The 25,375-nt window shown below is 42.3% G+C and overlaps 1 protein-coding gene across 1 annotated transcript in view; it reads left to right on the forward strand.

Annotated features, from left to right (window-relative positions):
- Positions 1 to 535: 535 nt before the first annotated feature.
- Positions 536 to 25,375, forward strand: part of LOC123995909 (liprin-beta-1-like) — a 31,576-nt gene continuing 6,736 nt past the window's right edge. The window contains exons 1-16 of the mRNA XM_046299571.1: positions 536 to 677; positions 13,022 to 13,113; positions 16,479 to 16,687; positions 17,691 to 17,771; positions 18,062 to 18,175; positions 18,364 to 18,474; positions 19,387 to 19,479; positions 20,780 to 20,882; positions 21,511 to 21,572; positions 21,676 to 21,742; positions 21,910 to 22,034; positions 22,277 to 22,344; positions 22,477 to 22,540; positions 22,714 to 22,751; positions 24,599 to 24,738; positions 24,988 to 25,020. Of these exons, the coding sequence (XP_046155527.1) occupies positions 13,050 to 13,113; positions 16,479 to 16,687; positions 17,691 to 17,771; positions 18,062 to 18,175; positions 18,364 to 18,474; positions 19,387 to 19,479; positions 20,780 to 20,882; positions 21,511 to 21,572; positions 21,676 to 21,742; positions 21,910 to 22,034; positions 22,277 to 22,344; positions 22,477 to 22,540; positions 22,714 to 22,751; positions 24,599 to 24,738; positions 24,988 to 25,020 (1,372 nt within the window). The 5' untranslated portion in view covers positions 536 to 677; positions 13,022 to 13,049. The remainder of the gene's footprint in view (positions 678 to 13,021; positions 13,114 to 16,478; positions 16,688 to 17,690; positions 17,772 to 18,061; positions 18,176 to 18,363; positions 18,475 to 19,386; positions 19,480 to 20,779; positions 20,883 to 21,510; positions 21,573 to 21,675; positions 21,743 to 21,909; positions 22,035 to 22,276; positions 22,345 to 22,476; positions 22,541 to 22,713; positions 22,752 to 24,598; positions 24,739 to 24,987; positions 25,021 to 25,375) is intronic.

Raw genomic sequence — 25,375 nt, forward strand, 5'->3', positions numbered from 1 at the left:
AACTTCCCAACTCTAATCTCATTGTACTGATTACTGAAGTGCCCTTAGACAGTCCATCAAATCATCCTAAAGCAGAATGCTCACCAAGCTAAGTTACGTTGCGTAGAGACCATCAGAACCTAAAAGGATGAAATTATGTCCTACACCATCGTCTCTTAAAGATTGAGACAAGGAGCAACACTCATAATGTACAGCTGTTGTGTAAAAACCTGACAGACAATCTGTTAACAAACAGTTATCAGACAGCTTGGTGGAGCAACAAAATAATATTCATATCAGTATGATATGGTATTCAATCTGATTGATATTCATTAAGTAAAACACATGAATAAGATAACTCACACCCGTATAGATGTTATTTGTCTCATGTATAATGGTCAGTTTTCTATTAGTTATTTTATTCCCTCCAAAATGAAAACCAATAGTATTAAAATCAAAAAGTATTTTTTTTTACCTACACAGGGTTGAAATTGGATTGAATAGCAAACACAAGAGAGTGGTCTGTGATTGGCCTTGGTTGGCGCATGCGCAGTGGGAAGTTGGGAATTCGCCATGCAGCTCTATCCGTAGGTGTTTGCGTACGGCTCGAGAGAGCCCTGAAAAGTGAACTTTTGGAGTAGCGTTAAAGTCGCCCGTCAAGGAGTCGACGTCTGTGAAGTTATTCCTTTTAGAACTGGGTAAGTGTTTTTTTTGTATTTCAGTCATCACGGACCATTTTTCTTTGTACTTTGACCGTCAATTGTATGGTTTACATTTAGTCTGCGCCATTGGGTTATTTATGGCCACAATAACAGTAGTATTTCTATTCAACTGAAAAACAATTGAAAATATTTGACACCAACTTTCTTGGAAAGTTATTTTCTCATTGAGTTAGGATACTGCTGTCCACAGCTATCAGTACCTTAATCAGTTGACGAGACCGCGAAAACGTTGGCACGCTCAGGAAACAATGAATTGGCAACAGTTTGATACATTGAATACATTTTCACCTTTACCACAACTCTTGATTATGTTTACAGTGTAGCAATGAGCAATAACATCACTAATATTAAAAAGTGTTGCATGCAACTGAAGCTTCTACATAATGGTCAGTGGTGTAAAGTACTTGAAAGTAGCGTTGCCACTTAAGTTATGTGGGGTATCTGTACTTTACTATTTCTATTTTTGACAACTCTTTTACTTCACCACATTCCTAAAGAAAATTATACTTTTTACTCCATATGTTTTCCTGACACCCAAAAGTACTCGTTACTTTTTGAATGCTTAGCAGGACAGTAAAATGGTCAAATTCACACGTTTATCAAGAGAACATTCCCGGTCATCTCTACTGCGTCTGATGTGGCAGACTCACTGAACACGTGCTTCATTTGTAAATGATGTCTGAGTGTCAGTGTGCTTCTGGCTATCTGTAAATAAAAAATAAATGGTGCCGCCTGGTTTACTTAATATAAGGAATTTGAAATTATTTATACTTTAACCTTTAAGTATATTTGAGCAATTATACGTACGTTATATTTTAAACTCAATACTTTTAGACTTTTACTCAAGTGGGATTTTACTGGGTGACTTTCACTTTTAGTTGTCATTTTCTATTAAGGTATCTTTACTTTTACTCAAGTGTGACAATTGGGTACTTTTCCCACCACAATATATGGTATGGACACCTCAGGTTGGTAGGTCAACGTTACCTTCAGTTCAGGTAATTTCATTAACTGTAGGGCTATTCATAAAAGTGGGAGGGGTGATTCATTCTCGCAATTGTGGGAGACATGGACACTTTACCAAGTTAATTCAACAACGAAAACATAACATTTGGAATGGTGTATATTTTTTTTATCTAGAGCTCATGCCAAATTCATTCATTGTGTGTTTTTATTTACGGGCTCATAGTTTTTTTTTGTAATACTCTGTAGTCTTAAGTTGTCTAGGAAAGAGTGCTCCCGAGATATTGCCTGTGTGTCCTGGCTCTTGGCTATCTCTCTGTGTATTGGGTGTCTTGGGTTCAGGGGGAGGGGAGGCTGGAAGCATAACAAAGGATTTACTCTCAGACAAAAACCTTGGTTCAGTCTACTGCGCTCAGACCAATTACTGTATTTTTGATTATATATATATTTTTTAAAGAATAAAAAAAAGACCTGTCCTAAGGATAGCATGCAGTCACATGTAGTGTATCCAATGACTGCAAGGATAATCGTTTGAAATTTGTATCAGTGCTGCAAGACAAACACAAGTCCAGCTGAAAGTTGTTGTCCAAACCAGGTACAGCTGTAAGGCCAGACTTCCAAAAACTATAGTGACAGCTTTATGTTGACAACTGTGCCCTCCAACCTAGTACCAAGGAAACAATCAACTGGGTGTCTCCTTTTGAAGAAAAGTTTTTTTCAAGAAAATGTCAGTATTATGTACAGAATAGTTTTGTTGACATTTGTAATTTCCTCATGCAGTGTGTCCTGTCAGTTTGACCCTCCGGCAGAGTTGAGTCAGTTCCGGCAGAGGTGAAGTTCATTGATATAGTGTGGGTTGGTCCTAGTTTGTTGTGAAGAGCAGAGAGCAAAGTATTTTAGCCTACAGCTCCTTCATCCAGTGTTTGACTGAGTTATTTGACAGACCCAGCTATCCTAGCTATTGTAAATGAATAGATGTCTAGCATCTAGCTTTAAAAAAACCTTCAGCTGCACCCATTCTACCAGATTTTGTTCTGAGGCCGTTCTCCACTATTCAGACCTACTTTCCCAAAAAGGTTGACATCCCATCCGTACTTCTGGAGGACGACTCCTGTGGTGGCGTATTCTGAGTGGTGGGACAGCTCCTAGGCACAACTCTTGGTCAAACACGGAATGTTGAGAAACAGTTTGGGCCATTGCTGGGGTAGACCTGATCCTTGTACTTAACATTTTAATGTGAAGACTTTGTTTCGTTCATGGCATTTGTTGTTGAATTCTTATACACATATTTGCATTTACAGTAGCCCGAGGAATTCCTGATGGGAATAATGTGCTTTCTGTTCCCACTAAACAAGATCTTTGGCTTTTTTTTTTAAATTAAGGATTCAAGATTTAAAACCTCAAATATTTTAATTGTGCTCCTACGTTTTTCAACTTAGTTGAACACTTGCTCCTTGTAAAAAGGTCAGTGTAGAGCCCTGAGTAGTAGCTGGGAAAATGGCAGTGTGACTGAAAGTAAGACCTTTCTCAAGCATGTGACAGGAAGGACTTCCTAACAGGACAAGGCAAAGGTCATCCTGAGTGCAGGGATGCTTTGGGCAGCAGCCTTGTTCACTTTATAGCCTAGCCTAACTTCAGAGATGATAGTCTCTGTATTATTTGTGTTCAGCCATGCCAAGCTTTCAGGCCCTGCTTCAAAATCAATATTCAGTCTACCGTGGCAGATAGTCAAACATCTGCGCATCATAACTACAGCTAATGATGACTAGCTCCAGGACATACATAGGAAATCCATAATTAAACTGACATTCAGTTTCAGCTTGGCTATTAGTTGTGATGGGGTGTGTTTTTATTGCTCTGTTGAGAATTGCAGTGTGTTGAATAATAACACCAGTCTGTTTGGAAGGGGTCTTTGAGGCCTACAAGTCACCACAACTAAGGGAACAATAAGGTCAGTCAGACATGTAGTAAGATGTCCAACACAGCATTTTTTCCCTGTACTCTGCCCTGCCTGTGACCTTGCCTAGTTTCCCCCCAAGTGTGTTTTTTTTGTCTGTAATTTAGTTCGGACATGTGTAAAACGTCCATACCTTGTGTTCTCTATCCCTTGCTTTCCATGTGACTCTGTGCAGGACAAAGAGCTGTTTGTGTGCCATGTCTACGGCCACCACGACCACAGGGGTGAAGTCCCAGCCTACTATTACTACTGAAACCTGACCTCATGTAGTTGTATGTTTTTGTTACTTCCTGGCACTGAAGACTGAAAGCACCTGATGTTGTGTTTTTAGGTGCTGTATGACCAAACCAACATCCAGTACTACTGTTAAGACATTCATAATTTGTATGACGGAATCATTGTGCTATATAGGGTATTTCAATTCTCTACCCTACACTGAGCCCCCTGTTAAACAACAGCTCACCAGCTGAAGGGGAGACAATTGGATACGCCAGTTTAGTTCTGAAGCACAGCTGGAACTCTATAGCTACGTAGCTATTAGAATGTGTGTGTACGAGTGCTCGAGTGTGTGTGAGGCTCGTCAATGGGCCAGGCAGTGTGTTTTTCTTTTTGAATCAGTCGCCCCTCCCCCTCCATATCTCTACTGATTGTCAAACTATGTAAATAAACCAAAATAACAGCTACCCAATGATTTCAAAGGCAAACCTGAGACAAATGAGTTAGCCTTCGCTTACAATGCACACATTCAATAATGAGGCCTTACTAGGAAAACCGTCATGTAGAGAACCTTTTCCCCTAAGAGATTGAAATGTCTTATTTTCTAGTGGTAGACCTTAGTTTTGTCTGAGGACTTGGAAAGCTTTGATGCTTTGAAAAAGAAGCGACCGCTGGTTGTTCAGAGGAGTTTACACACAATACCCAGTGTAGTGGATTGGTTGTTATCTGTGAGTAAGTGAGATTATATTAGGGGAAACTCCATGGTAACAGAATTACGCTGACAGTCACATGTTTCACTTTAAAATGTATACCAAACAAAAAGCAATTACATCTCAATTGAGATGGTTTGGGATGAGTTGAACCGCAGCGTGAAGGAAAAGCAGGCAACAAGTGCTCAGCATATGTGGGAACTCCTTCAAGACTTTTGAAAAGCATTCCAGGTGAAACTGGTTGATAGAATGCCAGGACTGTACAAAGGTGTCATCAAAGAAAAGGGTGGCTACTTCGAAGAATCTCAAATATAAAATATATATTGATTTGCCTAACTTTTTTTTCCTTCATAGTTTTGATAACTCCACTATTATTCTACAATGTACATTTAAACCTTGAATGAGTGGGTGTGTCCAAACTTTTGAGAGAGAGAGAAAATCAATCTGGAGGTTTGAAGGAATCCAGGGGAGGGAGTTACAGAGTGCTGGTCATACAGGTCACAGAGATGCTGGTGTTGGTTACTGAACTGACATACTGAGCACTGAACTAACTGCTCTGGAATAAAACAGTTTCTATGCCTTACCCACAGTAGAACTGCCTGTGTAGCCTAGAGCCGACGAGTTGCCATTACTGGCAGACAGTACTTTACAAGGCTGAATAGATTGTGGTTTTAGAACTTGTTTGGGTGAATCTGCCAGCCACTGATTGTTATAACAGCAATGGAAAACTCTTTTTTTTTCTTCACCATAGAGTGGTACTTTACTGGTTCAGTGAGTCATTGTGAGAAGATGGGCTGTGTGGTGTTAATTCCCACTACCCGTTTTAGTAAAGACCCGCATTACAATTGTACTTGTTTTTCCATTTTGTCCATTGCACTCTACTTTCAAAAGGTTTGCTTCAGTTGATTTCAATTAGGTCCAGATTTTAATATTAGATCAAGGCCATGGTCTCAGCTATTAAATGTAATCTGCCACTTTTAGAACCAACTTATCTGGTTTTAAACAGCCTTTCTGGCATCTGTATGAGTCAGGAACATCAATTCTAGTGTTGAAATTGACTACAGGATAATTTTGTTCAGTAAGTCAACTCAGTTTTGTACGAGACTTTGTACGTTAGTTTTTCACGACTTACTAGGGGTTTGGGTATGGATTGCAATCATCATGCCCAGTGCCCACTAACACTAGAGAAGCAGCTGTACTGATTGTGCTCCATCAGCTGCCCACGCTCTATCCAATCATAGCAACCAGAATCTCCAGACAGTGAGACAGACCTGCCCATTACACAGTGTCTCAGACTGGTTTACATAAGACCACACATTATGTTGAAATAACTTTTGGCCCTAGGCCCTTTATGGAGTGGCCACTTGCTGATGTGTTTGGTGTCAATCATTTGAGTCTGCCACTTTTTGGGGGCAGAATTGAAACTAACAGAGCACTCTTGATATATTGTATTATCAATATTCCAAAACCAATTGGCGAGCATCTTGTATCGCCGTCCGATCTGTTTTGTAACATGATTCCCTATGAAACACTGCCAGACACTCACATTCTGGTGATAGATGTTGAGAAAAGTGTAAAAAAAAATAAACGGCACCGCACATCTCGCCAGTGACTTAATAAGCTGAATGTGGCTCACTGTACCTGCTAGCTACTACCTGTTACGTAGCGTCATTGACAGAGATGAAACTTAGCTAGCGAGTGATTTTGGGCACTAATAAAGCTTGTGCTTTAGGGTGATTCCATGGTAACAGAATCAAGCTTTGACATACATTTTAAATTAAAGAAACAAACAAACTATTGATTTCAAAATTTAACAAACCATACAACATACAAGGACGAGTTCTACAGAAAAATGTACAAAAATGAATTTAGTGGAGGAACTGTGCAGATGCAAATAGTCTGGGGAACCATTTGATTAGCTGTTCAGGAGTAATAATAATAATAATATATGCCATTTAGCAGACGCTTTTATCCAAAGCGACTTACAGTCATGTGTGCATACATTCTTTGGTTCCCGGGGATCGAACCCACTACCCTGTTCAGCGCCATGCTCTACCAACTGAGCTGAGTCTTATGGCTTGGGGGTAGAAGCTGTTTAGAAGCCTCTTGGACCTGGACTTTGTACTCCAGTATCGCTTGCCGTGCAGTAGCCGAGAACATTCCATGACCAGGGTGGCTGGAGTCCTCTGACACTGCCTGGTATAGAGGTCCTGGATGGCAGGAAGCTTGGCCCTGGTGATGTACTGGGCCATACAGGGTCAGCGTGGTGGATGTGTTGTTACCTGCCCTTACCACCTGGTGGCGGCCCGTTGGGAAGTTCAGGATCCAGTTGCAGAGGGAGGTGTTTAGTCCCAGGGTCCTTAGCTTATTCATGAGCTTTGAGGGCACTGGTGTTGAATGCTGAGCTGTAGTCAATGAATAGAATTCTCACATAGGTGTTCCTTTTGTCCAGATGGGAAAGGGAAGTGTGGAGTGCAATAGATTGCATCATCTGTGGATCTGTTGGCGCGGTATGCAAATTGGAGTGGGTCTAGGGTTCCTGGGATGATGGTGTTGATGTGAGCCATGACCAGCCTTTCAAAGCATTTCTTGGCTATAGATGTGAGTGCTACTGGTTGGTAGTCATTTAGGCAGGTTACCTTAGTCTTCTTTGGCACAGGGACTATGGTGGTCTGCTTGAAACATGTTGGTATTACAGACTCAGACAGGGAGAGGTTGAAAATGCCAGTGAAGACACTTGCCAGTTGGTCAGCGCATGCTCGGAGTCCTGTTAATCCATCTGGCCCAGCAGCCTTGTGAATGTTGATCTGTTTAAAGATCTTACTCACATCGGCTGTGAAGAGAGTGATTACACAGTTGTCCGGAACAGCTGATGCCCTAATGCATGTTTCAGTGTTGCTTGCCTCGAAGCGAGCATTTAAGTTATTTTGCTCAACTGGTAGGCTTGTGTCACTGGGCGGCTCTCGGCTGTGCTTCCCTTTGTAGTCTAATAGTTTGCAAACCCTGCCACATCCGACGAGCGTCGGAGCCGGTGTAGTATGATTCGATTTCATTCCTGTATTGACACTTTTCCTGTTTGATGGTTCGTCGGAGGGCATAGCAGGACTTCTTATAAGCTTCCGGGTTCTTGAAAGCAGCTACTCTACCCTTTAGCTCAGTGGGAATGTTGCTTGTAATCCATGGTTTCTGGTTGGGGTATGTATGTACAGTTACTATGGGGACGATGTCCTCGATGCGCTTATTGATAAAGCCAGTGACTGATGTAGTGTACTCTTCAAGTCCATCAGAAGAGTCCCGGAACATGTTCCAGTCTGTGATAGCAAACAAGTCCTGTAGTTTAGCATCTGCTTCATCTGACCACTTTTTTATAGACCGAGTCACTGGTTCTTCCTGCTTTCATTTTTGCTTGTAAGCAGGAATCAGGAGGATCGAGTTATAGTCATATTTGCCAATGGGAGGGTGAGGGAGAGTTTTGTACATGTCTCAGTGTGTGGAGAAAAGGTGGTCTAGAATAATTTCCCCCCCTCTGGTTGCACATTTAACATGCTGATAGAAATGAGGTAAGTTTCCCTGCATTAAAGTCCCCTGCCACTAGGAGCGTCGTCTCTGGACAGCTAATTGAGTGCAGTTTTAGTGCCAGCCACGGGCTGTGGCGGTATGTAAACACTAATGAAAAAATGCAGATGACAACTCTCTAGGTAGATAATGTGGTCTACAGCTTATATGAGATACTCTACCTTTGGCGAGCAAAACCCTTACATATCGTGCACCAGCTATTGCTTACAAATATGCATAGGCCCCCGCCCAGTGTTTTACCAGAGGCTGCTGTTCTGTCCTGTCGACAGTGTATAACCTGCCAGCTGTATGTTCTTAATGTCGTCGTTCAGCCACAACTTGGTGAAACATAAGGTATTTGTTTTTAATGTCCCATTGGTAGAATATATGTGCTTTTAGTTTGTTCCATTTATTTTCCAGCGATTGAATGTTAGCTAGCAGAATGGAAGGCAAGGGGTGTGTATCCACTTTTCGCCTGATCCTCACATGGCATACTTATCTCTTTCCGTGAAACCTACATTTCCTTTTCCAGCGAATCACGGGGATCTGGGCCTGGTCGGGTGTCCATAGTATATCCCTCGCATCTGACTCATTGCAAAAGGGTTTTCTATTGATCAATTCGTTTTTTAAATGATGAACTTGGATTAGCTAACACAATGTTCCATTGGAACACAGGAGTAATGGTTGCTGATAATGGGCCCCTGTACGCCAATGTACATATTCCATAAAAAATCTGCCGTTTCCTGCTACAATGGTAATTACAACATTGTCAATGTCTACACTGTATTTCTGATCAATTGGATGCTATTTTAATGGACAAAAAATATGCTTGTGAAACAAATGTCTGATGGGTTCAGATTTGGTCTGGTCCATCTGTGGACGTTAACATCAAGGCCAGGGTGGACTGACCGAATATCAACAATTTTTCGACGGTCGGTGCTCAGTGGCTGAGGATGCCTGGTTAAAGTAAATGGAAGGAGTGGGAGCTCGTAGGTAGGTGTCATAGGGCGGCGCACAATTGGCTCAGTGTCGTCCTGGTTAGGGTTTGACGGAGACTGAGAGATTATCCAGACTGACTGTTTTAACTCTCTTGGTTTGACCACCAGTCAACAGAAAGACAAAACAGTTATGAGCTGAACATAACAGTATGCCAATAGGAGGACAGTAGCAGGTCACCCAACTGTGGTTTGTGACTTATAATTTCTCATTGTAGCCAATTCAGTTGCAAGAATTCCTTAGATTGTTTTGGGTAATTGCGATAACAATTTGGTTACGGAATTACGAGTTTTAATCACTTAATGATTTTACTGATATATATTTTAAATAACTAATTGGAAGGTCTAACATTTACTTGTTACTTCTGTGAACTCATTATCCTCCCTCATGAGGGGGAGAGATTTGAAAATATCCAATATTTTTTATATTTTTTAAAGGAATTGCAAGGCACAATATTTCTTAGACGTGGAGGTAAAAAATGTATCCAAAACTAAATATGTGTTGATATTACTTGGTAGGGGACTTTACGTCAACATTATTGTGTTTTAATGTATTTCTGATACTTTTAAAGACTTTTTCTGGTAGATGTTTTCTAAGACCATGTTTCCATCTGTTAATCCAGAAATCAAATACTTTACTTTTGCCAAATTTAAGATGGAAAATGTTTATTCCTTCATTTCACAAAATATAGACTCTTCGCTTTCATTTGACACAGAATTTGATATGCACCTATGAACTTCAGATGTTGGTGCTCATGGGTCCGTTTCGATGGACATTTATGTAGGATAGTTTGACAGCTTGCAGATGAGGGCGTTGTAGACCTGTTCTAAGAAATCAGTCCTGAGGACACAGCCAGACTTTCCTCACTTGATACACTGTATGCAATGCACTGACTAGTTTTTAATGCAACTTTTTTACTTGAGAAACACTGCACCAAACACCTTAGCTAGATTTCAAATTGCTAAGGTGCACAAACATCTTAATGACAGATTTCTTGATTTATCTTAGCCACTTGGTTAAAATAGTCAGAATCTCTATGTTGTTGCTACGGTGACAGTACCTGCCAGGGTACGATATGTGAATATAACACACCCACAAGACAACTCTGGTTTGGCTTCAGTCATGGCTGTAAACTCTTTGCTTATAAAATAATATTCAAAACGGGGCCAAATCCAGAAGTGCAGTTGCCCATTTAATGTATTTACATCACATGTTAACTGTTATGGTCACCCCCTATTAACTATCAGTCATGTGAGACTGGAATAATACTCATGTTCTGATCCAGAATGTACCATTTAATTTACTGTGACCTCAAGCTGTGAGAGAGAAGCAGAAGGGGTAAAAGAGGATGAAAGTTAAAGTTATACGATATCTTGGCAAATTTACTGATCTTTAATCTTTGGTAGAAACTTTTGTACAAACTCATGTGTCTCGAAGGATTCGACCACCTGAATTATGTCACAGTAACTTAAGTTTGCCTGCTTTAGTGACTTACCTCTACCCTTTCTTTATGCTCCTTGTTAGTTTCATTTTACTATCCCAGAGAGGGAACGTTCATGTTTGGATTCTTAAACTGCTGTTTCAGTTAGAAACACAACCACGTTTTGGGTTTCCCTCTTGGGGTGTGAGATGGCCCTCCATCAGAAGGAAATGCCTTGGGAGGAAAAAGCAATGGTACTAAAGGCGTCACCATGTTTCAGTTTGGCTGGCGCCTAGCCATACTCGGCTAACCGAATGAGTGTGCTCGCGTACTCTCTTATAAGAAAGAGCGGCAATAGTGTCCATTTTGAGATGCTGTAGCCAGTATACACTTCCTCCAAAATAATCAGAATTAATGTAAGATAATTCAAGAAATCTGTCATTAGTTTTGAAGTACATTTCAGCCGAAAAAGTCAGCAAATAATTCATCTTGACGATAACGTCGTTCAGATTATTTCAGTTGGAGGAATGTACAGTGAACATTGATTCTGCTTTATGTGGCTTTTTGAAGGTTGTGAACCATCCAAGACAATTATGTGGGCATCTTTATAAAATGGGAATTGTTTTCTACTGGAAAATGTTTCTGTTTGCGCAACTCCCTTTTCAGTTGCACTTCCATCGCTAGCACAATGAATCTTTGTTTATTGAGTAGTGCAGCTGTATAGCAAGGTGAATGTGAGCCTATTTTGGAGGGAGTATTACCCATGTAGCCTAAAGGGCCCATGATGGAAGTGAGTGACCGGACACAATGCCCTCAGTGTTGAATGTGCAGGCTCCCTCTCCCTGCCTCCAATAAAGATCAATGAGGCTATAAGAGGCCCCCCCCTCCAACCCTGAGTTATGCTGCCCTTCTGCCCTGGACAAGGAGAACACTCTCATTACCCTCCAATTCAATTGACTTTGCGTCGTGATGATTTCATATCCTCTCAGGCTATTTTACACTTCTCATTCAGATTGTACATTTATTTTCGTGAATTCAATATGTAATATAACATTAGGCCTACCATGAAAGTAAAGTTATCTGGTCCATTTAAGTGAATGAGCTGCATGTGACATCCTGAGGTCAGGAGGCTGGGAGTGATGCTTTGTTATGGAAGCTTGGATTTCCAGTCAAGCCAACACGCTGTGGGGAGAGATCTCTGGTAGAATGGGACCATTTTTTGAGAACTCCTCTTTGTTTTTGACTCTCATGTTGTGGTTACTTACAGTTCACTTCACTCGCAATGTCATGGTCCTAGATTCCTTTCTGGTTTTGATTCCAGTGGCACTGATCAATTGTTTTTACCTAGACAGTCAATATCAACTAAGAACATTGGCCTACATTGGAAATCTCCATATGCCTATGTTGGGTAACAGCCTGGCAGTTTACAATCACCTTATCCTCTCTTTTCATTAGGTGGCCCAGTTGCCCCACACCTGCTCCATGGAAACACCCAATAGGCCCCAAACTATTTCCAAGTAAACACCCAGTCATAGGCTTGAGTCTTGACCCCATTATTAAAGTTAATTGCTGAGGTCTGTCCTAAATGCGGTCATCAATGGGGAAGTTGTGAGGCACAAAAATGCCCAACAACTTCAGGCCACTAGATTTACAGTATAAGAGAATGTGTGTATGTATGGTAGGAGTAAAGCTGTTGACTCTTGAGGTAGGAGGCTAGGACACATTTTATTCAGCCAGTGCATCGGGGTAGAAATACAACAGTTAAAATGTCATCATACAACCATGAATATTCATGATGCATAATATAGTCTTTAGAAACCTTTTCAAGTTGATGTATTTAAAAATAAAAACTGTTTAATGGGGAATATGATTTCATATTCATTCAAATGTACCAGGGACACCATAATGCCCCCAAACACAAAAATACCAGACAATTGTGCTTCAATTTCCTGTTTAGCGAGCTTATCAAACAGATGAAGACAATCCTTTTCCACAGTTCCTCTGCCATGCATTGTAATTACACTTGATCACAGAAGACATGGGAATTCACTAATGTCCCATTCACATGGAGGGAGAAAAACCTACATCTTATTTGCTGTTTCCTTCTACAACTAACTGTAGGCTAGAACATGATCATTACTACCAGGAAGTGGCTTACAAATTAAGGTGCATAGAAATGCCTTTCTTCAAATATTACTGTAATTACCACTAAAGTTGTCAAATCTGCTAGTGTTGTAATGTAGGGGGTCCTGACTCTTGGGTGGTCTCTGTCCACTTTAGTTCTGTCTGTGTGTAATGTGTAGACTTCACAGGGGGTGAATGTAATTTACTGCTCAAGTTTTAAAAGCCTTTGAAATGCCATACATTTTCAGACTGATGTTTTTACACGCACATCGTCTAACTTGTACTGTACTCTGTAGTCTCCTGAGCAATGGCTGTAGTCTTCTGGGCAATGGCTGTTGAGGCGACATTGGTCTTTCTTGACACTTCTGTTTTCTTTCAGATTCACAGTGGGGTGGGGGGGGGTGAAGATGATGTCCGATGCCAGCGAGATGTTGGCAGCCGCCTTGGAGCAAATGGATGGGATCATAGCAGGTAACGTGCAAAACTCACTCACATTTTGAACTGTGAGGCTGATCCCCCTCAAATATGTACATAAATGCCTCTTAAATAAGCCCCTGATATCAATCCTCAGGACTAGGGTTCCCATGCTGCTGCTCTTAGGATGTGGCTGTGGTACTGGTCTGGGATGTTTCCCAGTGCAGTCCTCCAATATGAGAAAGCAAGACGTTCCATTGTTTCAGCAGTGATGGAAACCAATTATTCTTCAAGGCCTACTGCTAGTATGATTTACAGGCATTGCGTGCATCATCCATGGTCTGAAGGGAGGGTGGCACGCCCATGGGGATGTAAGTCCTATGTCTTCCATCTGTATTGTATTTTACACTTCTGTATTTATTGTACTGGTCATCTATGTGGCTCAGTACATAAGAACATGGCACTAGCAACACGAGTTGTGGGTTTCGATTCCTGCTTGGGTCACATACCAAATATGTGGACTGTAGTCACATCTGATAAGTGTCTGCTATGTAAATGGAATACTACGGTGTTACAGTACTGTATTGGCCAATGCGATTTTTGTAGAGCAGTGTGGCCCCAGCAAATACATTTTGGATACAGGTTTACTGTATAAGGGATGTGTTTCTTGTTTTGGACTTTCTGAAATATTTGCATATTGGTATTGTATTACTGCACTATACAAGCATTTCACTGCACCTGCTGTAACACCTGCTAATCTGTGTACGCAACCAATAAACTTTAATTTGTTACATACATTCTGTAGTTGACAAACCATGTAAAATCTATAGCTTTACCAAACTTTAAGTTGTCATCAATTAAGGACAGTCAGATTAAGTTATAACATGTATTTTAAGCAAATAGAAGAGAATCATATCAAAAGTAATGTGAACATTGCATTGTGAAATAGCTTTATATGAACATGGGTTCCCGAGTGGCGCAGTGGTCTAAGGCACTGCATGAGGCATCACTACAGACACCCTGGTTTGAATCCAGGCTGTATCACAACCGGCTGTGATAGGGAGTCCTTGTAGGGCGGCGCACAATTGTCCCAGCGTCGTTCGGCTGATGTAGGCCGTCATTGTAAATAAGAATTTGTTCTTAACTCACGTGCCTAGTTAAATAAAAACAAACATGAATTGCAATATGAAACATGTATTTTTAGATGAAACACAAGTGTCTATGATCTTGTGTCTTGTAATAAGTCAATTGCAAATGTGCTTTGTTTTGAAACTGCCTTTTGGATTTCTGTTTTGAGTGTTGAACTAAGAGTTGTGAATGTACCACGTTCTGAGTGACAATTGCACTAAAGCCATAAAAAATGGTACAAGTCAGACACCAGGGGAGGTTTTGGAACTATAATTTTTGCAATGGTAGATGAGCAGAGGAGGCGGCTTTATGAGCCCAGGCTTTTCCACTGACCTGTGTAATTTATAGAATTGACATTTCCAAGAGGGATGGCTGATCACGTGACATCCTCTAGCCCCTGTTACCACAGAAACCACAGCGTTCACACTCTCCCTGGCTGCCTTTTAGGGAAGACTTGTTTATTTATTTATCCCAATATTTATGTTTCTCTTCTACATTTCTGTGAAGGTTGACCTTTTGGAGCCGGTTGACAGATGCTGTCGAGCAGATTATAGTACATGCTGGAAACATGGCTTTTCCAAGTCCAACAAATAAGCTTCCACTCAGGCCTCTTGCACCCAACATTTTTTTTGGAATCGATATATAATCTGTTTTTCTTTGCTTTTAAAATGTGTGGTATGTGACTTTCAGGACACATTCAGAAATCCACATCTGTAGCTTATCACATGGGTCAATGACATCCCACCTGGTGATACTGCCTTTCATCCTCCTCGTTGAAGGGAATTAGGAGAGGATGGGAGAGGCTCAAACGTCTAACCACAGGGCTAAAACTATAGATGTACCAGTCAAAAGTGTGGACACACCTACTCATTCAAGGGTTTTTCTTTATTTTTACTATCTTCCACATTGTAGAATAATAGTGAGGAGATTTAAACTATGAAATGACACCTATAGAATCAGTAACCAAAAAAGTGTTAAACAAATCATGTTATATTTTAGATTCTTCAAATAGCCACCCTTTTGCCTTGACAGCTTTGCACACTCTTGGCATTCTCACAACCAGCTTCATCTGGAATGCTTTTCCAACAGTCTTGAAGGTGTTCCCACATATGCTGAGCACTTGTTGGCTGCTTTTCCTTCACTCTGCGGTCCAACTCATCCCAAACAATCTCAATTGGATTGAGGCCTGGTGATTGTTGAGGCCAGCTCATTTGATGCAGCACCCCATCACTCTCCTTGGTCAAATAGCCCTTCCACATCCTGGAAGTGTGATGGGCCATTATCCTGTTGAAAAACAAATGATAGTCCCACTAAGTGCAAAACAGATGGGATGGCGTATCGCTGCAGAATGCTGTGGGAGCCATGCTGGTTAAGTGTGCCTTGAATTCTAAATAAATCACAGATGGTGTCACCAGCAAAGCACCATCATACCACCACCTCCATGCTTCATGGTGGGAACCACACATGCAGAGATCATCCATAAACTAGTCTGGTCTCACAAAGACGCAGCGTTTGGATCCAAGAATCTCAAATTTGGACTCATCAGACCATCAGATTTCCACCGGTATAAGGACCATTGCTCGTGTTTATTGGCCCAAACATTTCTCTTTTTTATTGGTGTCCTTTAGTAATGGTTTCTTTGCAGCAATTCAACCATGAAGACCTGATTCACACTGTCTCCTCTGAACAGTTGATGTTGAGATGTGTCTGTTACTTGAACTCTGAAGCATTTATTTGGGCTGCAATTTCTGAGGCTGGTAACTCTAATGAACTTATCCTCTAAGAAACTTTCAACTTTTTTTTTGACTGACCTTCATGTCTTTAAGTAATGATGGACTGTCATTTTCTCTTTGCTTATTTGAACTGTTCTTGCCTTAATATGGACTTGGTCTTTTGCCAAATAGGGCCATCTTCTGTATACGACCCTTACCTTGTCACAACACAACTAATTGGCTCAAATGCATTTGGAAGGAATTTGTGGAATTTCTTAACTTGTAACAAGGCACACCTGTCAATTGAAATGCATTACAGGTGACTTCCTCATGAAGCTGGTTGAGAGAATGTCAAAAGTGTGCAAAGCTGTCAAGGCAAGGAGTGGCTATTTGAAGAATTTCATGGTTACTACATGATTCCATATGTCATTTCATAGTTTTGATGTCTTCATTATTTTTCTACAATATAAAGAAAACCCCTTGAATGAGGTGTGTCCAAACTTTGGACTGGTACTGTACATCTATGCTTCTAACTTGCTTATTTGTTCCTAACCACTCCTCTCCTAACCTTGGCCCCAACAGGCTCCAAGGCCATGGGCTACTCCAATGGGCTGTTTGACTGCCAGTCGCCCACCTCTCCCTTCCTGGGAAGCCTGCGGGCGCTGCACCTGCTGGAGGACCTGCGGGCGGCGCTGGAGCTGATGGACCAGGATGAGAGGGAGGGCCTCCGCTGCCAGGTCCCTGACACCACCGCCGACGGCCTAGTGGAGTGGCTGCAGCAGGGTCAATTGGTAGGTAACTCCCTCAGTTCTCTTACGGTTGCAAATGCAAACACTGTTAATGTTAGTCAGTATTTTTACTATTGTTAAAGACATGCTCTGGAACTAAGTATTTGTTAAACATGTTAAATGTGTACTTCATACATGCAGAATTACTGTCTTAGCTCAATCGGACATGAAATCCCTGTCTTGAAAGCAAATTGTTTTCGGGAAGAAGTGCTGCTCTATATTCCCATTTTCCCCGTCATGGGCCAGCCTCCTAGCAATTCCAGTTCTAGACAATTAGCTTCAACCCCTTGCCATTTGAGTGGCAGCTAGTTAGACACACACACACACACACACACACACACACACACACACACACACACACACACACACACACACACACACACACACACACACACACACACACACACACACACACACACACACAGCAGAGAGAGAGCAATGATGTGGTACATACACTTTTGGCTCGTGAGCGCTACTTTCAGAACTATTGGCTGAAAGGGATACAGAAGCACCGGAGAATCTCTTTAATGCCTGAGATATTCAGAGGTTGAGTGTAATCATGGAAAATGTATTGCTGATGAGTATTCCACACATGAAGGTCAAAGTACTTTTATTTAGACTAGATTCCTTTTATGTGATTGCATGGGCAGTGGTTTGCTTTGTCTTCTTACCTGTTATTTATATCATGATTACTTTGATTGTATGGCTATTTTGTGATGACATGCTTTGTGAGTGACGAAGTGTCTCTGGAGCGGTGTCTGAAATGGTTTGCATCCTCTTCACTGGAGGTGACTCGCAGTGGGGCACAGTTTTCCTCTCCCTCAAGCCCTTTCTCTGTGTGAAATATGAGAAGAGGAGTTTAGTTTTTGATTCAATTTCCACTTTAGTCACACACAAAGCACTTGCATGTGAGAACCCTATCGACCTTCACGTGGCTCTTAAATAACATGCATTTCGCCTGTGCGTCCCCCCCCCGTCTGATGGCTTTGATTGTTTGTGATTTCAGACCAATGGAAATGGCTCCGCCATGATCTACCAGGATCGACTGTCACGGGTGGAGAGCGATAAGGAGTGTCTCGTCCTTCAGGTGTGTGTCACGAGGCCATGAACAAGCAGAGACCAGCTTTAACAAATAGGAAATACCGCCCCATATTGAGAAAATGTGTACATTAGCAAATACATTGTACATGCAAACCGTACATTAGCAAGGGTGCTCTGTTTAAAGTGTATTTGATAGGTAGCTGTTGAATTCAGTAGTTTTTACCTATTCATGGTGTGAGTGAAAGACCTGCATCACCGAGCATGCTCTTAGATCACTAACCCCTACCCTGAAAACAACACACAGTTGGCATATTATTGAGTGACGACTGTCCCCAGGTGAGTGTTCTCTCAGACCAGGTGGAGGTGCAGGGGGAGAAGATCAGGGATCTGGACATGTGTCTGGAGGAGCACAGAGAGAAACTTGACGCCACTGAAGAAACGCTGCAGCAGGTGAGGCCCCAGCAGGGTTGCAGTGTATTATGGTTATTAGCAGGATGTTCTGTCTTATTATGAGACAGAACCTTGGGCTCAAGGTATTGGTCAGCCTTTTGATCCAAATGATCTTTCTGAATGAACACATTAATACACTTCGCTCCTACTGGTCTGTGACTGAATCTATGACTGTGTGTCCTGTGCAGGAGTTCTTGACCAGGTCCACCCTGGAGACCCAGAAGCTGGAGCTGATGACCGAGGTGTCTAGTCTGAAACTGAAGCTGACCACTGTGGCGAGAGATCGCAGGGATAGTGAGGTATGCGGATGCATTATGGGAATAGACTCACCCTCACAGAAATATCATGTCTTTGGTAGATATTTGGAGTTTCGTTCAACGGCAGGCAGACGTCTTATAATAGTAGGATGTGAGTTTATATGAATCTTGGCAGTCACCCAAACGTTTAATAGTTCACACTGAGACCATGCAGAGGTCCGTCTCCGTTGGATGGAGTGGGCCCTGATCCATCATGCAGACCCTGGCCCAGGTGTATTGGCTGGCAGGGAGTTCCAAAACACCCCCTTGCTCCAGCAGCTGTTTCCTCTCATAAAATAATCAATCTCCCCTCCAGAGAAGCTGGGAGTCTGACATTCAGGGATTCCATACACCTAATCCACGAGCACTGAGCAGGCCTGGGCTGGAGGAATCAGGATATTGGATCCTGAGTGTGGGTTTCCCGACACTACTATAACCTTTAGGGAGCGGTGTGTGGAAAAGCAATGTCTTCCATATATGTTTAATGTTGGGCTTTGTTCGGCTGTAAATCACACACCCCTGAGTCTGATCCATTTCTCCTTTCCTACCCACGGTGCTCTGCGGTTTTTACTCTTGTCTAAATGTATGCGTTGTGAATCATGTAGCACATTCTTGTTTAATGATGATGCATATTTCCTGAGTGCTCCATCTATACGGTAATTGCTCCAAGGTACAGGAGTAGTATGTATTATCCATCACATAAAAGCAGTTGTAATGGTAATTGACCATGACGCTTCCTTCCAAATCAAGAATCTGTCTCCGTGTTGGCGTGGGCTTCTCTGTCTCGCTCTCTAAATAATCTTTGGTGCCTCATTGGGGATTTTTCATTCCACAAAAACATCCCCAACATTTGCTCCAAAACTCTCAGCTGACCCCCCTTGGGCGTGTGGGTAATGTAGTCTTTTACCTCCCCAGGGGTTGTACCAGGAAGTCAATGATCTGCGGTTCATGGTGACCGATATGGAGAATGAAAGACTGCAGTGTGAGAAGAAACTTAAATCCACCAAAGTGAGTAGCATGGCTAAAAATCTGTCTGCAATATGAAGGCTTTAGATTAATCTGTTCACATAAGGTTGTGCATGACATATGGTCCACAGATTAAGTTTGACTCACTCTACACTTTTTCTACATCATGTAGGTACTGAATCTATCGTTCCCTTGTGTGTTGGTTATATATAACTGCTTTCACTCATAATACCACCTTCCTTCAGGGTTTTATACCCTTTGTCTCCTCTCTCCTCATCCCTCACTCCTGCTTGGCTAACTTCTCCCCTGCAACGTGCTAACCTGTGCAGCCCTAGGAATGGAACATGGGCAGGTTGAAGTTCACTGGAGGTGTGGTGCAGAAGTTAAGAGTGCTCTGCTTTTCCCTGTCTGTCCCTACAGGCCTCTCAACCTTCCCTCTGTCCATTGACCCTATCTGCTTTTCCAACTTTCACCACACTTCCACCACACTTCCACTTTGACTAAGTTCTCCTACCAGCTAAGTATAAGTTGCAGATTTCTTAAAACACTAGTTTTTCTTCACATCCTACCTTGATCCACTTAATTTTATGTTAACTGTATATTGATGCTAAAATGTCTTAAACCTTTGGCTAAGTAAGCTAAACTAATGGGTGGAGCTGAACGGTCACGGATGACCTTCTGATGGAGATTAACATCCCAATGGAGCTGTTCTTTCTCAGTGGAATGTGAAAGAAACTGACATGTTTACAGTGTTGGTTGTATGGTTCTCTGGTAAAGACACCAGTCCTCTGGTAGAATGTATCCTCACTCTAACTTCATTCTGGGTCATACTGCCCTGCAGCACAGTTGGCATCAGACTGGGTTTTTACCTTCAGTTTGGTCAGACTCTGTCTAGCTGGGTTCTTATCTAGATCTTGGCCTGTATTCATAAAGCGTCTCGTACGGAGAGTGCTTCTCTAGTAGGATTTTTACATGTTCGATAAAAATGAATGGACAGGGGGATCTGATCCTAGATCAACAATCCTAAGGGGTACACTACAACGCAGGTTCATTGGGTTAGCCAGCTGACTTTAATAAACAACCGGAAATAACTACTGATTTTCTGGTTCATTAAGAAAGCTAAACTTAGGTGTTTTCGGTTGTTGAGTCAATTAGGCCATGCCCATTTTCAAGTTTATCTCTCTAAAAAATGTCATTTGTGAATATTTAGGCAAGTTAGCTCATTGATCCTGCTTTGTAGTCTACCCCTCTATTCTGAGACACTTTATGAATATGGGCCTAGATATGTATCTCTAGTTTAATGAGGTCATAATAGTCCCGAACATGATCCTCTCCCATTCAGGAGGAACTGCAGACTCTTCAGAGGCAGCTGGAGGAGCTGAGGAGACTAAAAGACCAGGCTACACAGGGAGTGCTGACCCCAGACAGAACAGATGGAGAGAAAGGTGGGAGTACGGTTACTAGACATGTGGGAGGGAGGGGTACCTCACTTCACCCTCATACACACGAGGAGCCATAATATTTCAATAGGCTTAACTTGCACCTTGACAGATTTACGGCAACATTTTTCCAACATTCCTTTTCCTAATTCGTCTGCAGTTATTTCTGCCCTTAAGTCCCCTTAAGTAATGATGGGTACCATCAAGACATGGCCTGAGCATTGGACTTTTCCCCCTGAAATACAATGTTCAAAGCATCCTGTCTCACTCTCACACAGATGGGGAAGAAAGGGAGATGTTGTACTTTCCACCTTACTATCGTCTTATCTGTCTTCAGGGCTCATACCAAGCGTGTTTAGACATGATCTCTGACTCTTCCAACCCACAGCTGAGGCTCTTATCACCTATTTACCAAAGGGGTATGCAATTTATGTAGAGTGCTATGTATTCACTTTAAGAAGTTATTGTCCTTGGACCTGCCCCATATACTCTATATACTCCTGTAGCTTAAGTGGACTTGACTTGCATGTTGTTCTTTATAGACTCCATCAGTGTGGGTAGACAGCAGTAGACACCAGACAATGTGTCTGTCTGTCTGTCTGATCCCTGTGGGGGCATGCTTGTTGTTTTCCAGATGTGGACGTGCTGAGGATGAAGAGGGCCATGGATTCCCTGATGTCAGCTAGCAATGACAAGGTACTGGAGCTCCTGTTTACACTGTTTCATAAAGGCTCCTGTAGTTGACGCATGGGAATCTCAATGGCTTTTCTAACTCTGATCTACCATCCTTCACCCACAGGACCGGAGGATCGAGGAGCTTCAGGAGTCTATCACACGGTACAAGAAGGTCCAGGACTTGATGAAAGGTGAAACTATGTTAAAGGAGTGTGAAACTAGTAATGAATTTTTTTATCAGTATCATTGCAATAGTCCATTCATTTCTATTTATTGGACTAGATCAATCACATGTTTGATAGTGTAGAATAATGGACTTGATAATTTTGTGTAACAATTATTACTGTTCCCCCTCCAGACACACTGAATGAAGACAATTCTGATGACATCCAGGATGACAGATCCCCCTCCATTCAGGTTGCCATGGATGCAGACCAGGCCACACTGGCGGTTAGGGAGGAGACAGGAAGGAGCTGTGACGAGGTAACAACCTCCCCTGTCATAACAATGTATCACACACAGGATGGACCCGAGACTAGACTTCCTTACCACAACGTAATGTTAGGAATGTGAGGGTCAACAGGCTTGGGGTATTGGTTTAGCTGGACACCAACTACCTAACCATTTGAAACTGTCCACTGTGCTTTGCGACATTGACGACACATTAATTTAGTGACGTTGACTCTTGTATTCCTTTCTCTTTCTCTCTCATCCCTTCCTCCCAGATTCCATCTATTGCAGTGTTTTCAGAGCTGGAGCAGGAGAGCCTGATACAGGAACCAGACACAGACAGGTGAGGTTGGCTTTTCCCTGGACAAACTACACTCCCATGGACTATTTGTCCATTGGGTCACTGTTTTAGTTTGTCTGTATATTCATCATCTCTAGGTCTAGACTGTCTGTTAACTTTCCTTTCTCTTTGCAGTCCACCAGAGGTCCCGCCACATTCAGCAGGTAGCTTGGGCCACATAAACAGCAACACAGAGCAGGTAAGACTGTCCCCTCTCTACTGGGGTGATGATGAATAGTGGGTTAACTGGAAAGACCTTGACTTGCTGCCATCATGGAGTTTATATGCAGTACCAGCCAAAAGTTTGGGCACACCTACTCATTCAAGGGTTTTTCTATATTTTTACTATTTTCTACACTATGCGCAAACCAGATGGCATGGCGTATTGCTGCGGTAGCCATGCTGGTTAAGTGTGCCTTGATTTCTAAATAAATCACTGACAGTGTCACCAGCAAAGCACCATCACACCACCTCTTCCATGCTTCACGGTGGGAATCACATATGTGGAGATCATCCTTTCACCTACCGTGCATCTTACAAAGACACAGCGGTTGGATCCCAAAATCTCAAATTTGGACTCCTCAAAGGACAGATATCCACCAGTCTAAGGTCCATTGCTTATGTTTCTTGGCCCATGCAAGTCTCTTCTTATTATTGGTGTCCTTAGGTAGTGGTTTCTTGGCAGCAATTCGACCGTGAGGGCCCGATTTCACTCTGTTTTCTCCTCTGAACAGTTGAGGTTGAGATGTCTGTTATTTGAACTCTGTGAAGCTTTTATTTGGGCAGCAATTTCCGAGGCTGGTAACTCTAATGAACTTATCCTCTGAAGCAGAGGTAACTCTGGGTTTTCCTTTCCTGTGGAGGTCCTCATGAGAGCCAGTTTCAAAGCACTTGATGGTTTTTGCAAATTGACTGACCTTCATGCCTTAAAGTAATGATGGATTGTTGTTTCTCTTTGCTTTTTTTTTAGCTGTTCTTGCCATAATTTGGACTTGGTCTTTTGCCAAATAGGGCTATCTATATACCACCCATACCTTGTCAATCAATCAATCAAATGTATTTATAAAGCCCTTTGTACATCAGCCGATGTCAAAGTGTTGTACAGAAACCTGAGGGGAGAGAGGGAAATACTCCACATATAAGACTGATCCTAGCCCGACATGCAAACTATTGCAGCATAAATACTGGAGGCTGAGACAGGAGGTGTCGAGACACTGGCCCCGTCCGACGACAGGGCCGGCCAGGCAACTGTCTCAAACGCATAAAGAAAGAAATTGCACAAATTAACTTTTAATAAGGCACACCTGTTAATTGAAATGCATTCCAGGTGACTACCTCGTTTTTAAAATTTAACCAGGTAGGCCAGTTGAGAACAAGTTCTTATTTACAACTGCGACCTGGCTGGTTGTGAGAATGCCAAGAGTGTAAAGCTGTCATCAAGGCAAAGGGTGGCTACTTTGAAGAATCTCATATAAAAAAAACATTTTGATTTGTTTAACACTTTTTTGGGGTTACTACATAATTCCATATGTGTATCTGTCATAGTTTTGATATCTTCACTATTATTCTACAATGTAGAAAACAGTAAAAATAAAGAACCCCTTGGATGAGTAGATGTACAAACTTGACTGGTACTGTATGTAAAAAATAGTTTTGTCACATACACCTGGTAGGTGCAGTGAAATGTGTTGTTTTACAGGGTCAGCCATAGTAGTACTGTGCCGCTGGAGCAAATTAGAGTTCCATGCCTTGCTCAAGGGCACATTGACAGATTTTTCACTTTGTCGGCTCGGGTGTTAGAACCAACAACCTTTTGGTTACGGACCCATTGCTCTAGCCTGACTGTCTTAAATCAGACCTCTACCCCCTATTTTTGTCACCCAAATTAGAACACTAGAGCCTCTTTGACCTTTTGACCTCTCAACGTGGGAGAGTCTGTGTCATGTCTCCCAAACTAGCCAGTCATAAAAGGCATAGTTCTATTTCTTATCTCCCCCACTGAGCCCCACTGTGACTGAGCCCCACTGTGACAGCTGACTGGACTCTGGACTGTCTGTCCAGATGATACGGAATCATAATAGCAATGGGTTGTTTTGAGCAATGTGTATTTTTGACAGTCATGTTACTCTACTGCCACCTGATGGTACAACAGCAGAACTATGGAGCCGATTCTATTGGGAGATTGACTTTGTTCACTGGCATGTCAAATATTTTATTAGATTCATGTACTCATAATGATCCCCTCTCCCTTTTCTAGACCACAGTTGAGGTGCCCAGCCCCCCCATCAAACCCCAGCAGTAATGAAAGCTTTGGGAACAAGAAGGCCCGCTCCTCCTTTGGACGTGGTTTCTTCAAGATGCGTGGAGGCAAGAGGACGTCCAGTGCCCCAAATCTGGGTGAGTCTCATCGTTAGGGGGGGGGGGGGGGGAAGGGCACGGGGAGAAGGGTGCTCGTTCCTCTGCACGGGGTGGTGTGAACAATAAACACTACTCTCTGTTCAGGATGTAAAAAATAAACATTCACAGTTCAATACCTTAATGTGTGGTTTCTTATGTCTGTCTCTTGTCTGTCTGGTAGTATTCACACTAGTTAACTATGTTCTGTCCTTGCTCTTTCTATTCTCCATGGTTCTATGTGATGTGAAGATCGCAGCCGGAGTGCGAGTGCGCCTACGTTGGGTACAGTAGTCTGCAGCACAGAGCCCTGCAGACGGGCCAGGCCTGCAGTATGGCAGATCAGGATGAACGCTGGATGTGTGCAGGGATACTAGTGCAACAATGTGATCACCATCTACCATATAACCAGACCCACCGTAGACTAAATGAAACAGCAGTCTGTTTTTCTGAACCCTCTTGAGGCTGATTGGGTGGTAAATGGTAACATTGTTGTGTGAAGAATCCCTAGATATGCCCCTACCTCCATCTTCCCTATTCTTAATTTTTCACTTGTATCAAGCAAGTGAAAAGTTTAGTTGATCGTTGGTGTGAGCTGGGTGATTTTTAGTGTGATTTCTTTCCCCTTTTAAATCCTATC

The sequence above is a fragment of the Oncorhynchus gorbuscha genome, linkage group LG14 (assembly GCF_021184085.1).
Source record: "Oncorhynchus gorbuscha isolate QuinsamMale2020 ecotype Even-year linkage group LG14, OgorEven_v1.0, whole genome shotgun sequence".
Lineage (NCBI taxonomy): Eukaryota > Metazoa > Chordata > Actinopteri > Salmoniformes > Salmonidae > Oncorhynchus > Oncorhynchus gorbuscha.